Source organism: Anser cygnoides, chromosome 4 (assembly GCF_040182565.1).
Source record: "Anser cygnoides isolate HZ-2024a breed goose chromosome 4, Taihu_goose_T2T_genome, whole genome shotgun sequence".
In the NCBI taxonomy this organism is placed as follows: Eukaryota; Metazoa; Chordata; class Aves; order Anseriformes; family Anatidae; genus Anser; species Anser cygnoides.
In genome coordinates, this window is record NC_089876.1 from 44335974 (window position 1) to 44352366 (window position 16393).

Below are 16393 nucleotides of genomic sequence, written 5' to 3' on the forward strand. Positions count from 1 at the left end.
TTTTCATGAATTTTATGTTCCATTTTTCAGCTAGTTATACCACTAGTGATACAGAATGGTGGCCAGCCAGAGAACTAAGATCCAAGGAAAATTTGAACTTCACCCAAATTTGAGGATATTTGGAAACTGTATTTTCTTTCAGCTTCTCAATGAATAAATATATCAGTTGCAGCAATATTCTTTTAAACACATCTTCGTAAAGAGATGAATTTTCTTAATTTGAAGAAGGGCTCAGAACAAGAAAACAGCCAAAAGATGGCAAATAAAAAAGAATGAAGAAATCAACAAGGATTGTTTTAACTTTTTAGTGGGATCTACATATTCACATAGAAAGTAAAAGAATCCTACGAGGTATACTACATAATTGTAAAAAATACAGTGCAGCATGTAGTTCTGGTGACATCATGAGTCATTTGAGTTCGTTCTTATAATTTATTAAGACATTATGAAAACCCACTGACATATTTATAAGCCTTGGAATTAACAGCTACCTTTCATTTCTTTTACAACACATAACACATGAATGTTACATAAAGAATTATATATACTCAACCATGCACAGCAAGATTGTAATTCTATCTAGAGCTTCTGATGACATCCTAAATATAAAGGGCTAAATTCTGTTCTGCTGTTAAATGAATTAGATGAAGTATTGGCCCCCTGAATGTGGCTTGTGTGGTTTGTCAGTGTCATCACAACTTTCAAATGGAATTCAGTCCTTAAATGCACAATTCTGAAGCATTTCATTTTAGTAATGTAGTCACTAATAATATCTTTGCTTCAGTATTTAACCACTATCCCCAAAATATATACTTCAAATTAGCTTCTGTCATTTTATTACATTCTCTTTATTTCCACATATAGCTCCATTCTTTAATTCTTTTGTTCTTATTTGTTCTCTTATAGAGATATTCTGCTCCATTCTATTGCAATAAATTTGCTAAATATTTACAAGTTTTTAAGAAGATTGATTATGGCATAAGTGGTTGTTTTTTTCCATTTTAACAAAAATACTAAGTAAGAGATCAACTCCTGTTTTAACTCAAAATTAAAAATGCACCACAAGCAAGTAGGGTAGAATCTTTAAAATGCCAATGAATCATTTTGGTCTATGTGGTTGCATTTATTTATTTTGGGGGAAGGGTTGGTTTGAGTCATGTTTGATGACATGTCTACATATGACATACATCTCTGGCAGAATTGGGCAAAGTGGGACATAGCTTTGGTTTTGAAAAACCTCACTGAACAGTGGCTTTCTTGTTTGGTTGGTTTGGGGTGGTTTCTGTTTTTTTAATATTTTTTTTCTGAAATTTTGTCTTTCAAAGCTAGGCTGGCTTTTGTCTGATTTCCAAAATTTTGGGCTGAAACAGTTGAATGAAGGGTTCTTATACCGGTCCAACATTCAGCATTTAAAATTTATCTTTTATTACTTAGGAGATTGCCAAAATCACAGACTTCTTCAACTGTCACTCATCTTACATTAATACAAATTTGCTGATATCAGTACCATCATTGTACTTTCCACAATGAAGCCAGTGTCATCATACTAGCAGAATTTGCTCCATTTACACACACACTTCTAAACGTTTCATCATTCACTATGTAGGTTTGATTACTCGGAGATGGATTAACTGAGGAAAGGAACGTAAGAGTTCAATGCTTGTCCTCCATTAGCAGTATGCTCTCCCTTCAATATTAGAAAAATGAAATTTGGTGATATATATGCAAGCAATTTCCACCTCAGGGAAGGCGAACATATGTGTGAATCGACAGGCTGCATTTGGTTCACAAGATTTATAAAGAAGAGATCTAAACTCAACAAACACTTAGGCAGTAGAATTAGTGCTTTCCTGGTCAGATGAATAGAACAGGTGCAGACCTAGCTCTCAGTTCTTTAAACTGCACCAGCCCAAATAAATTACAGCTATGGAGTGTGTTTAGCAATTTCAAGCAAACATTAGAAATGAAATGCCCATGGTGCAGATAAAGTGCTTATGAAAAAGGTAGGCGCAACATCTGTACTGGCAAGGAACGTCTGTTCTAAAGTAATAGCTGCAAAATGCCTCCTATAAAGCATAAGACTGTTAGTACAGCTGCAGCTTTTAATAGCTATTGAATTTCTTGATCAGGGAGGCAGATCCAGAGCAAGGGAAGTGGACAAGTGAAACTATAAACGGCTATTTTACACCTATGAATGTAATATCAAATAAATGTGGTCGAAGTCATTTTTATTTTTTTTAAGAAATTCATCCCTAGAGATGCCTCATGATAGATCTTGCCTAGGAAGCCATCAGAAGGCACTTATGTCAGCTTGAAAAATGACGTTTTCAAGATGCATAGCTGTACAGTCTACATATACCTGTTGCTTATTATATCTGTAACAGAAATATGCAGCTACACACACATGCGTAATACCCCATGCATTGTCTGTGCATTTATTCAAAACCGTTTGGTTTTACAATAGTGTAAATAAGGAATGTAAAGGTACTTAATCAATTGTGCTTTTTTTTTCAAGATGGTTATGCAGAAGGAAAATTGTCTTGAAGTGTCTGAGTTGCACGGAGACTTGAACAGAAGCACCAGGAAACAACCAGGAAACTCATTACCATATTAGCTTATCAAAATTATTCCAGAGAATACATCTGTCTGACATGTTCTGAGTTTTCTTTAAATGCATGACTAGAAAGATTAATGTCTAAGAGGTCCCCTGTGAACTACTAGAATCATATTGATTTTGCGTTTATAATTATTGCTTTTTGTTTTTGATGGAAGTTCTGTGGAATTATCAGGGTTTTAGCTCACAAATAAACAGTCAGCAAACTACGCACTGTTGATGTCTGGTCTACTCAAATTAAGTCCCAGGCATGTAAATCCTTCAGAATCCCAAACAACAAAACAATCTGCCCGATTTCCAGTATTACTAAAATTTTCTGGCACCTGAATTCACTACGCACCTTTTAATCTGGCTAGAAATTTTTCTGGCTGGAATACATCCTCAGAAGTACCTGAACAATGTGGAGGTAGATGGTTATCTCCTCCTAATAGCAAGCCAGGATAAGACATATAACAGCCAAAGCTTGCTTGAGACCTTGGAGAATCCTGAAAAAGTTAGTCATAGTCAGCACCTCAATTAACTTCATGGGTGGTGGTGCCAGTTCATGATAAGAACACTACTATAGAATGAGGTGGATCTAAACTCCTCTGGTTACTTCCCAAGAAATTGCTTTGACTGCCATCCTTCTGGCTGAATCAAAGCTACGAAGCACCCAGAAATGATAAAAATCAGAGTGTCAAAAGAAGAGAGAGAGGAACAGAGTCAGAATCTCCTCACCTTGAAAGCTTATCAGAAAGTAGAATGGCCTAATGTTCTGCTCCTAAAATAGTTCTGCTCAAAAATTCAGTTATATGCACTCCAGGAAGCAAGAAGTTCTTCCTCTTCCAACTAAGAGTCAAACTCCCTTTTCTGCCTCTGTGATCCTTTACTGACTCCATATGGGTCCATTTTCAACAGGCAACTCTGAGAATACTTTTTTTCCTTCATTTATCTCTTACTGTGGCAGAGCATTTCTTGAAATCTCCAAGAAGTTTTGCAAAAGAATTTAGGGACGTGGCCCAAAGCGTATGTTTACAGGGAATAATCCGTGTTTTTTAATTATTTACTGCTATCCCATGATAAAAGCCCCAGTTCTTATCACAGGCACACATTTACAAAGAAGAGAGGACTAAAAAGAAAAAAAAATCACATAGACTGTTAAGACAGCCCCAATATAAAAAAATATCACCTGAGAGCTAGAAATGATTTCTTTTTTTTTCAAAATCCTCCTGCCAAAAAAGCTCGGGGTGTAAATTCAGATCTGTTGATATTCATAGGAGCCCTGCCTGTGATTTTGGTGGTGCCAGCGCACCAACCCACTCTAACAGTCTTCAGGAAGGCAAGTTCAGATGGTAATGGGGTTGTCAGCTTCATTGGTGTGTGGCTAACTTACCACTGTGAGTTTCAAACTTCAGCTCCCTCACAAATAAATATCCCTATGAAAAGCTCAAATTGAAAGATTTGTCAGATTATGAGACTGAGACATTAAAATAAAAAGATGAAATGAATCCCTTCTTGCATCTTTCCAACAGGTAAAAGAAAATGCTTAAGTGTTTCTATCTTAGGAAAAAAATGAAAGTAAAGATATGTCGTTGCTGAAGATTTTAGTGGCTACTGAGTTGTAGAGATGTGTGAGATAGCTTTAAGTCAGCTCGAGTATGAGCAGCATTCCAGTAGTGAAATCAGGAAGTCTAGAGAAGCAAAGAAACATCTCAGATGAGCCTATGAAGCTCCACACAACTATTTTTACCTGCAGACCACTCTCCTAAACTGCTTACTGACTTGTCACTCAGAAATTTCCACAATGTGCTGCAGTCACTATTAACTGCAGTGTAGACACAGCTGAAAAATCATCTTTAGTATCATTACTGCCTTAAGTAAAACCTTCCACAGATCAGAAAATTATCACTCATTGCAGGGGAAAAACTGACACTGAAATAATTATTTCTAGTAGCGGTGGCAGAAGAAAAACATTGAGTTGGCTTTATTTTTGTTTAGACAATCTTCTGGTAGACAACTAGCATACAGAGAACACTAAGCCAAAAAGTCTTTGGGGCATTAGTTTCCATGCTTAGAGCCCATCACAATGCTAATGTAAATAGTCATTTCATTCAGTTGGTAAACTTCATCCATTTCTGATGCTTAATTCTGTGCGAAGAAGCAAACTGTTTCACAACAGTCATGAATAATACCAAATCTATGCAATTATGCTGCCATTTTAATGAAGAGAGACTACAGAATGGTGGTCAGACTAGTATCCTGCTATCCAACACCTATTTTCATCTGACAACTCTATGTGCCTAGGAACTAGTGAGAACATCACTTCCTACCTGTGAGAAAAACAATTTCCTGACATTTGAGTATGGATACAGTATGTATAATCTGGAATGCACTCCACTAGAAAGAATTTTCGGTGGGATAAGCTACACTGCCCCTGTACACTTGAGATAGCATCTCTTTTTTTTTTTTTTCTCCCTACGGACTTCAGATTTATTAGGGCTAGAAATGCATCTTCAAGTACAGAATCATCATAATAACCATTTTGTATTTATATGAACCAAACATAATACACACACAAAATCTTCTCAAATTTTGAAGCTACCTGCATTTCAACCTGCTACCTTGCATTTCAACCACACAGACAGGTTAGCTATTACTACTAATCTCCTGCTTTTTAATGAGGCCATAAAAGCATGAGGTTTGGCCTTCTTTCTGTCAATCCATGGTGACCAAATATTCAAAATATTATTTTGGCTACAGTGCAGCTTCGCGCACCCTGCACATAAACTGCTTAGCACAAAACAGAAAAGGGATGTGCAGGTCCATTTTCTGCCACTGACAAGTGAAAAGAGATAAGGTTCTGAAAGATCAAACGATTAACTGAATTGGATCAGACTTGTACACAAGTGGAAATCCCTCTTAAAACTTTGCATGCATAATAATTATATTTATTTGTAATATGGAAAATCCTTCAGCATCAACTTATTTTTGTTCTGTACTTGAACAAAATTCTCCTAAGCCCTTGCCATATGCGTGGACTAGTTTAAGTTACATTGTAAACAACGCAGAAATTGAACACCTTTTACTGCTGTGTTTGTCCAGCACCTAATGCCTAATGATAACTGAAGGTCCTACTCAAAAAACATACAAAACAGAGTAACATGGATCTGTCATGATGGTTAACCAGGGTATGGTTATATTTTGTATTAAAGCATAATGTTGCCTTTGGTCCTCACTTGCATAGAGCCTGACTAACATATTAAGTCTAAATTGTACCTGGAGAAGGTAGTCATATCTATCAAAAATTCTTCAAATAAACAGTGACAGAAACATCTGGAAGCTGCTATTCAAACTGAAAAGTTACATAACACTCTGCAGAGGATGCTACTTCGTACAGTATCCCACTCTTAAGACGATGACATCACAGATGTGAAATGAAAAGTATGTGTACCAAAGCTATTTTGCATCCAAAAAACAAAAAAAGTTAAGAATCAAACTTACTTTTTTTTCAGTTTATCAAGGAATGACCATAAGAATTTCCAAATAATATGCAGGGGAATATTTTATTAACTGGAATGGAATAAAGCCCTAAGAACAGGGATTAGGAACTGGTTTTTTAAATCATTTGCATGGGACATTGATTTCTGCACCACCCTGAAAGCCTGGCTTTTATTTCCCAGTCCTCCAAACTGCCCTACTTGCCAACTTTAAAAGTATAAGCAGTTGGAATGAGCACACAGCATCTGCTTATGGAGTTAAAAGCTTCACCTGTACATTATTTTCAGAATCGGTTTTCAATAATAGAAAGATTTTTTTCACTTCTGATTTCCTAGTAAGATGTGAGAATCTCTACAGTGTTCAAGTATAAAACGTAATTTTCAAAGTCACACAGCACAAGAAGTGTTTACACTATTTTAGACACATTGCTCACTTACAGTAATTTTTTCTTCCTCTCTCTTGATTAGCACATATCCAAACACCTAAGCAGCCCAAATATGAATGTGAATAGATAAGCTAAAATCTGAGAATTTCAGGAGTGGTGAAGTATATGTTTTCACCTCACCCCCTTCTGAAAGTGTCAAATGCTTAGTTCCATGGAAATGGAACATATTTTCTCATTACATTAATTAATGGGTCTGCTTGGGTGGTATAATTCAGTATAAATTTCCTTTAGTATTCTGTCATACCTAAAAAGGATCTTATATTTGTGATGTCTTTAAATTTTTATGACTTCTACTCTGTTTAGTCTGTGTGTAATCCTTCTTTTGAAACCTAATGTCCTAGAAAATCTGCAGGTTTTTCTCAAAACTGGCACACTCTCTAGTTTATAGCCATTTCTTCTTAGAACTCTATGCAAGTCCTTAAGGTGTAGTTCACAGCTCAGGGAATTTATGATTACATCGTCAATGTAAACTAAAGCACTGTGATATATTAAAACTGACAAGATGCTGTTCATTAATCTCTGAAATATGGCCAGGTGTGATGTAATTAAGAGAGGCTTCCAACTAAGAGATGCCTAACACAGCTTCTAGCTCAGCTTGATGGTGGCTTCCTTTACCTCATCTGGGAGAAGGACTGCCTGGGTGGGGACTGTCAGTGGAAGCGTAATTTCAGAAGAATGTGGTTTGGGGAAAATGAGACAGGGTAATCCCTTTCCATGCCAGTTTCTCAAACAGTTCAGCTTCTGCTTTCCTTTCATTTCCAGGTTAGAACACTAACTCGGTAGTCTTGTAGTGAACCACAGCTTCCCAAGGAAATAGTTTGATGGGCTGGAGGTACACTCTTGTGTATGAAAAAGAGGAGCATTTTAAGTGCTGGACTCTAAACTAGTGGAGTAAGCAATGGCACGCTCTGAACACAAAACTGCAAGTGCTGCAGTTTACACATGCTTTGTATCTTGATCAAAACAAGACTTTAATTTGATTATGATAGTTTTACGGTTCTTTTTATTTTTTATTTTTTATGAATAGTTGTACTGTTTCAATACAAAAAGGGCAAAAATCAGAAGAGACAAAATATAAGAAGCTCAACATTTCCACATCAATAATTTAAACCTCAAAGCAAATTAATAAATAGTATTGCCTAATTTTATTTCATTAACAGTCTATGTGAAAAATATATTGAATAAGACTTTGACTTTTGAATAAAGGCTTTGAAACTCATCCCTGCCACAGTAACAGAAGAGACTTTGTCAGCTAAACTTGTATTCCCGAGTTGAAAAAGAAAGACATTTTTTCCCAATACTGAAATAAAATGTGAAAATCAGTTTTTACACAGTCTACGATGTAGCATTTAGTGTCCACGTAACATTGATGTCCAAATCCTAAAACAATTTACAGTCATTAAATAGCTTTGCTCTCTGTAAATCATAACCAAGCAAGCTATTCAAGAGTGTAGAACTGGTTGATTTTCACAGACATTACCTTTTTGATCAATTTTATCCAGCTACAAAGGATATCTTTTGTGATGTACGTAGTTTCTACGCTACTTCCGCCCTTGGGACAGAAGACTGCTCTTCTGGGAAAAACAGGGCTTGAGTAACCTTTATTCTACCATCCAGAATCTCTTGAAAGAATGTGGAACAAGACTATGCCTTTGCATTTTCTTCTTACCAAGGAGAAATCATAAGGAGAAGGTTCCTCTTCTTAACTTCTCTCTCATTCTTTCTCATTTATTCCAAAAGAGAATACTGCTTATACCTCCTGAGCTTGTCATCTATGAACAAAGTGGAAAAAGACAGGGAAGAACAGTAAAAAGAATGTGGAACTAGAAGCAGACAGACCGTTGGGAAGAGATCTGTCAAAGAGCAACAAAAGTGAAATTGGAATGAAGAATTATAAAGACAGATAGAATAACAAGCCTGACGGGAAAGTTAGGGATACGAACAATAAAATTCTTGCTTATATTTCATTGCTGTGAATCAAACTATTTGTGGTTGAATATAATAAAAGTGGTTTTTTTTTTTTTTTTTTTTTGCCTAGCTCTATCCAGGATTCCTAAAGACTTTTTTGTTGGTATCAGTATTGGAAATAGCATTGGGTAGTACCAGTAGTAGAACAGCAGTCAAGATCACTGGTAGTAATTACGATTATTCCAGATTACTTTCATCTTTGTGTCAAAGTATGTACTACTTGAAGCCTCTTGTATATTATGGTGTTGTAGTAGCAGTGTTTGTGAGTCCCCTCTCTAGTTTACAGTTATCCAGGCCCTTAAATAAGCCTTATTCCTTTTTATCCGAATTCAAATATTAGTACTATATGACTCTTCCATGTCATTTGTTAGAATGTATGCCTCCTTCTCTCAACATTTTCTACCCTACCATGCACGATCCCAATCACCAAACACTATCTTTAAAAGAAAAGTGACATAAGTAAATAGATATGAATACATTGGAATTAGTCTGCAGAGAAATATTAAATCTAAAATCTTAAACTTGTATTTACAACATTTGTACTCGGGATTTTATATTATTTTCTGTAAATATTCTGGCATTTTACTTCAAGAAGGAATTTAGGGGAGAAAAAAAAAAAAAAGCAGATGCTCATGAACATTCCCAGAAAGTTAATCAGACGTTTAACGTGAAACCAGGCTCTCAGAACTGTATTCATCAATTGCATTAAAAATGTCTCTTATTGGCCGTTATCTATCAAAACTAAACCTGACTATGATAACAAATAAGTACTGCACTGATTTATTGGTTGATTAACTATGCATCTCTTACTTAACTACATTAATTGAATTAAATGCAAAATAAAATAAAATGACTCATTTCAACTCCTTGCTTGATAATCACTTTGAACTCACTTACAAATAGCAAAAAACCAAAAACAAAAAAAAAAAAAGATGATAAAATATCTCCTAGTAAGAATTCCCCCAGTAATGGTCAAGGTACTGAGGCAACTTCTTGAGTTAACATTACATTCAATCAGTTTCTGCCTTGGAAGATAACTCAGCACATGTTCTTGCTTTTGCTAGAGTTGTAACACTTGCGTGAAGTTATCCCACAAAACTCTACGCAGAGCCATCTCAGTCTTTTCTCAGTGTGTTTTCTATTACAGAAAAGGCATCTGACAAATTAGTTGGACTTGATGATCCTGATGGGTCCCTTCCAACTCGGGATATTCTATGATTCTATGAAATAAAGAAATATTTCCTGTTAGCTAAATATTGGAGAAAGCAGTAATTATGTAATGAAAGTATTCCAAAACTGACGCTGTACTGGCCATATTTTGACGTGTCATTTTTGCAGCTTTCATCAGATTTATCATACTTCAAGATTATAAGGATGAGATCTAAATTATTATGATGCCTAGCCAACAGTATTCATTAAACTACTGAACTTTGTGTGCGTTTGTCTGTACTGATGCTACAGGCATTAAAAAACTCTTTAGACCAAAGCATGATGGTAAATCTCAGGGAAAGGTGGACTCCAACCCACATGTTAATTAGTAAATTTTTCTCTGCAGAAACTTGGAATCAACATGAAAATAGATGATAGAACAAGTCTTTAGATTCAAAGCTCATTACTCATATAACCCATCAAGAAAATACTACACGGAAAGTTTTAGCCATCAGAATGAAAATTATCCAAACTGTTTGCAGTCTTAGCTGCAATGATTATTTATTTCATTAGGTTTCAGATGATAGACTGTACATGATTTTTTAAGCTAATGTAAGTTTGTTATCCTTCTAATATTAACCTGATTTCCATTACAATTATAATGGAAGCCTATGAAGTTCATGTTAATTGCATATCAAGGTTTTTTTTTATTATTATTTATAGATGTTCATATCTACTAGAAGGGATTTAACAAAATTCCACTTACTTTAAATTGCCATTAACAAATGATATTGCAGGAATTTTAAAGCTGACATATTCCTATTTGAAGTCTATTTAATTTTACACAAACATTAAGATTTGTATTTTGAGACACTATCCAAATGATGAATTACACACAGTGAAAATAATGCAAGAGTTAAACTGAGTCAACCTTCGGATATAAAAGTTCACTGATTTAATAAAATCTACCCCCTTAAGAGCATGTATTCTTATATTCTGTACATATTTCCATGGTCTCTATGAATCACCTTCAGCAAAATTATGTTCTGATGATTGTGTACTTAACATCAACTCTATAAAAATAAAGCATTAGGCGATAGCTCAGAATACAACAGATTACTGTAACAAATTATGCTGGTAGTCAGGAAAGGCATTCACTGTTGATGGTCTTGGAGATCACCAGAAATACCATTCATCTCTTAAGAATTTGACTGCTGTCCCAGATCCCAGATGGAAGACGACAAAACTTCTATGAAATTCCAAGAATTCCAAGTCTCTCAAAAATGTGAGTGACAGAGCCCTGTCAAAATCTTTTTAAGGCTACAGTGTTTTCAATATGGTTGGCCAACAAACCTTAATCTAAGCCATAGATGAAAATTAAGATTTAACTAATTACATCTCAATAGCTACTACAATTATTGTACAGATGCTTTATGCAAGTAAATGAATAGCAAGTCAATAAATACTGCCTCCTGCACATAAACTCTACTGTTTATACCAGAAATAAGCAATGTTCCTTGAGAGGGTGGCCATTAGGACTAACGTGTCTCTTCTCTATTTCTCTTCTGCACTTCAATACCAAAAAGGTTCTGTGTCAATTTTTCTATTCTTAAATTAAATATTCACATTCAAAATTGATATCTATATATCGCATTCCACCCAAAGTTTCAGATAACTCTGAAAGGACTAACTTATTCTCTGAACATATAAGAAAAGTCTGTCCCATCTGGCAGAAAAGTAATAAAAAAGAAAGCTGGCACATTGAATTTGAACCTGATTTTCAATGTTCACTCTTCTTGCCTCTGAAAATACATTTCTGCTGCTAGAAGAATACAAAAATAGTTACTGAATAAAAAACTTGACATATGAAAAATATACAGTAAAATACTGCACAGTACATCTGGGAAAAAAAAATGATTGAAATTACTCAATTTTTTCCTTTCTCTTTCTTATTAACCAATACACTGTTATATATGTGCTCACAGAAAGATTTCATAGGACAATCACTCTTTATTTGAAAAGAATAAGTTTTCTATGCAGAAGCCTGTCCCACTCCACCTTGCAGGTTCTTCACAGCACAGCTGCTTGATTTTAGGAAAAATGTTCAAAATATTTATTCATTTGTGTTTGCACACTGCACTATTCTTCATGATAAGTTTAATATGAAACCTCAGGTGAACCTGAAGGCTTTTCTAAACATCTGTGGAAGTTTGTCATACCTATGCCCACAAACTATTTGCCTGTTGAAATATCCAAAAGCTGTCACGGTCTTTAAAAAAAGCTAGCTTCTACTGAAACAGGATCCTTCCCTAAACAGAGTGGGAGGTTAACCAGTTTCATTCTATCTGCTTCTTTTCTTTGATTTTATCTTTTAATATTAATATTCTTAAGACCACCCATCAGCTAAGTTGTTTAACAAAACTTACTCCTGAGTTATCTGATCAACAACTGGCGTGAGGTATAACTTCCTAAAAAGATGTATATATTTTAAGGTAATTACTTAATTACATTCTTGTATCATGGATCATTATATTTTACTTTTTTTTCTATAAATACTTAAAACAATGTAGTGCATATTAGTTCAAGTTTAAGCCAGTGTGACAATTTAGCACAGAGACTTGATTCAGAAAGATACTTAGTGCTAAGTAGTTCTATTCAGCTTCATTTGCAAGTAGCAATCCTCAAATTTCTTACCTTTAGAACTAATTACAAATAAATTCATCCTCTCTGAAATTTGCAAACTTAACTCAATGTGATTTAAAAAAAAATAAAATCCTATCATTGTGCAAGATCCACTCAATTATCTAAAGCTGGAGAAGTATGAAGTGGACTATTTTGAAAAATTCTGTGCAAAACAAACAAAAAATGAGTGTTTTCTCTCTTTATCCTACATTGCATAAGCTATTTGTTTCAAACAAATTCCAAATGAAGAGAAGCTAAAAGGTAATATTGTTAAAGTTTTGTGAAGCCTCAGAAGATTGTAAAGAAACGAAAGATTGATGTTAAAGATTAGATTTTAAAATAGTTGACATTTTACTTTGGATATTGTACTGCAGTCTAAAATGTACAAACACAAGTATTACTGGTCTGAAAACATACCTTACACTGCACAAAAGGAAGTATGGGACTAATAATGCTAGCTCACAGAGCAAAATTTACATTTGTAAAAGCACACAGCACATGCTATACATGTCTTAAAGAAAAGTTTTTCGATAAAAATGTTATTGATATATTGACAACACCATGTCACCAAGTCTCCTAAAATGTGCCACCTAGTGGAGCATGTGAATGACTTCTACACTGTCTAATCAACCTGTTCTGTACCAGTGCAGATTTTGTCATTTAGCAAACCACACTGCTAACCTCTCCTCTGAAAGATCAGTTCTACATTTATCATTTCTCATGCTGCAAATCACCCGTGGGCCTCAGACCACCCTGCAAGCTTTGTTCTCCTTGGATTTAGAATTTAGCCTAAAATAGAGTTCTAAAATGTTTAGTACTCATTACTAAAAATACATGCTCTAAATCACAACCAAAATTAATTCAGCACAGAAAATGTACATGAAGGTAAAATGAAATGCAACACTTTCTCTGCTGAGTAGCTAAGGATGGAATCTGCATGAGGTATTATTTGGACGTAGATATTCTTGAATTTTTTTCCCTACCCAAGCAGTTCTCTACCATAGAGGAGATGAGAAAAGAGCTACCCAATGCTAAACGAGACAGACACACACATAACTCATATGCCTTAGAAATGAGCAGGAAAAATTAATCTGGAGCTGAGAGAGATGAGACCAAATAACATCCAATTTCAGATATCTGAAGAAGAATATCTTAACATGCAGTTTTCCAAAGGATGACTTTTGTTCCCCCCAAAATCCATCACTTCAGGTAGCAGTACTAGTTAATTGCTCCTATAAATTCAGATGATTTTTTTTCTCCTGTCTTCACAAGCCTATGCACTCTGTTGCCAGCATCTTGACGTGTAGATTGGGAAGTAAAATATTTTCACTTTAGGCAGATGCAAATATGAATAAGATATTCTAATAATACCATGGCAGCTGGAAAATCGCCTAACTAGTCTCATGAAGATTAACTTCCTTTGCTTCCAATTTATAAAATGGTGTTGTTTTTCTCTTTTTATAAGAATATTCAGTGTTTTTACAACTATAAGCAGATACACGATATTTTGGAACTTGGGGCGTCTCAATTTTCACCCCCAAGAACTGTCACATTCCTCAGGTTTGTGAGAGACAGAAAAAAGTCCTAACTTAAAATGAAGAGTCAATTTTAATGAGAAAGAATCACTAAATTAATCATCTCTTCTCTGTTGTTTTCTCGGTACACATTTACCCTTAGCTGTCCAGTCCTCATAGCCAGCACGTGCTTTCAGTGATACATGCATGTACACTGCCATAAGCACAGAGCAGAGCATCCATTAGTAATAACGAGGGATGACAAAAGCAACTGGTAACAGTTAAACCAAGTGTTTGTGTGCTGCTTTGAATGGATTGCTCTGCATTCTTTTGCAATGAACAGGGAAAGCTATGATTGGCTCCATATGACTGGCAAAGGTGATGATAACATGACTTATAAAGCAACCTGCCAAACAAAGTATTTATCTAATGATATACTATGTGTACACAACCAAAGATGCTCCTCTAGAGGCACATCACACAGTAGTTAAACACACAGTTTAGTAAAGTGACTATAAAATCACCTCGATACTCATGTAAGGAAAGAACTTTTAAAGCCACAAGGTAATCAGAGATAGCCAAACTGTGAAGAAAGCAGTGGAGGTTACTTACTTCCCACCTTTGAAAACAAATCTCTGTTAATCTCAGACCTTGCAACTTGCCAAACTAATTACGCAGGCGACATACTTAAAGAAACTGATAAAACTTTCCAAGTCAAAAGGAACAACCACGTTCATGTCCTATTGCATGTCACATTACCACAAAGCTCTCTTCTTGGCTACTTCTCATCTTTTCCAATGTTGTGCTGCAGTCTGGATTCTGTTTTCTCTTACCAGTTGCACTTTTGGTTGTTTCTTCTTTCAAGTTAGTTTCCAGATGTCACTTACCCATTTTTCCCTGCCCCACTGCATCTTTTGCCTGAACTTTACCATTCCCTTCCACATATCTTCCCTAAACTCAACTCACAATCTAAGTCAAGATTTTGAAACCTGTTGCAAATCAGACTAATTGGTAGTTCTTTCCTACAGCTGTGTGTATTTCTCAAGAACTTAAGAAATTCTAGGGCTTGGGGGTGTGTCTTTTTTTTTTTTTTTCATTATTACCTTCTTTGGACAAATTTTATACTGAACCAAACTGCATCTGCTTCCAACACCAGCTGAAGAGTTGTGCTGGTACCTTTTAGGGGTCTTAGCAGGGTCAGGTTTGTAATTTTGTACACTACTCAAATGGAAGAGAGATCCACAGAAAACTTAAAAGGAAAAGTGCTTGAATATTTCATGCTATCAGTGGTAGCTCACCAATTATTTCCTACTTACAAAATGCACAAAATACTTGAAATAATAATTTTAAGAGATATAAAAAAAATAGGAATCATGACACTGTCTGGGAAAAAAAAAGTGAGTCTGAGTAAGCACAGGCAAAGCATTTTACTAGCTCTTCAGATAAGTTTCTCTTTTTATTTAGAATCAGCTGAATCTACATAGTTTATATACAATTTAAAAGTAATTATTTACAAAATAATTTAGTTTACTTTACAACTGAAGTATTGATTTCCAGCTTTATAGAGAGAATTCCCTTTTAATATGACCTCGTAAATTAAAAACAAGATCCTGAAAATATTCTGAGAAAATAGAACTCAAAACTAAAAAACCACAGCATTGTAGCAGGCCAAAACAAAATCCTCAACCTGTCAAATATCTTAGGACTGTGACAAAACTATTCAAGAGTTGTTATGTATTTGCCCTACAAAATCAGCAAAAAAGTAACTGGGAAGACAAAGTTAGAGAATTAAGTGCTTAAGAAGCACTTCTCAGCTTAGATTATTAGCCTATTTATAATGACATTCTTCATTCAAAACTAGGAAAAAAAAAGCTTAGTTGGGAAAATGATGAAGTGTCATCAAAAGATTTTCATTTACACATAGAGTGGAACTAGAAGACTGAATAACAATGGCAAAATGTCTGTAATTAGTAAGGTTACTATGGCCTCTAATTCATTTTCCTCAGTAGAGTTCACCAGTCTAAATGCTAGATTGGAAGTCCAAGAGACATCTCTAGTCACGCAGAGAAAGTAAAAATGCCTCCACCTACTCTTTAAACCTACTGTATTTTCCAAGCATGCTTTCTCAGAGCAATAATGGTTACAGAATTCTCCTGTCCTATATTCCCAAACCACAAAATACCTGAAGACCATGAAGTAAAAGATATGGAAAGCCTAAGGGTCACACAAATAGCAGCAGAACATAAACCTGGTGATAAATGATCGCTGATCATTTTCCAGTATCCAGTGATCAGTGAAACAAATTAAGACTTGCTGCAAGGTTTGTGCCCTCCATTCCTGCTTCCCTCCCCTTCCACTCTGTAGTATTTTGGGTCTTTCCTATATCCTTTCTCCCCTTCCACGCATCACTTTCCCTCTTCTGATCTACCCTCTTCTCTTACATTCATCACATTTCTTCTTTTGATCTCTTCCCTGACCTTCTCATTTTGCTGAACTGGTCAGAATGTTTCTCATGGCAGCTTTGTATTTTCTCCCCTACCCCTC

General features: G+C 35.2%; 1 protein-coding gene across 4 annotated transcripts in view; it reads right to left on the reverse strand.

Moving 5' to 3' along the window:
* Nucleotides 1-16393, reverse strand: part of ANAPC10 (anaphase promoting complex subunit 10) — a 130963-nt gene that overhangs the window by 44169 nt on the left and 70401 nt on the right. The window contains exon 5 of one of the 4 annotated variants that reach the window (XM_048071801.2): nt 8246-8308. The exons of the other annotated variants lie outside the window; for them this stretch is intronic. Within the exon in view, the coding sequence (XP_047927758.1) occupies nt 8261-8308 (48 nt within the window). The 3' untranslated portion in view covers nt 8246-8260. Of the gene's footprint in view, nt 1-8245; nt 8309-16393 lie in introns of those variants that run through there. 4 annotated transcript variants of the gene reach the window in all.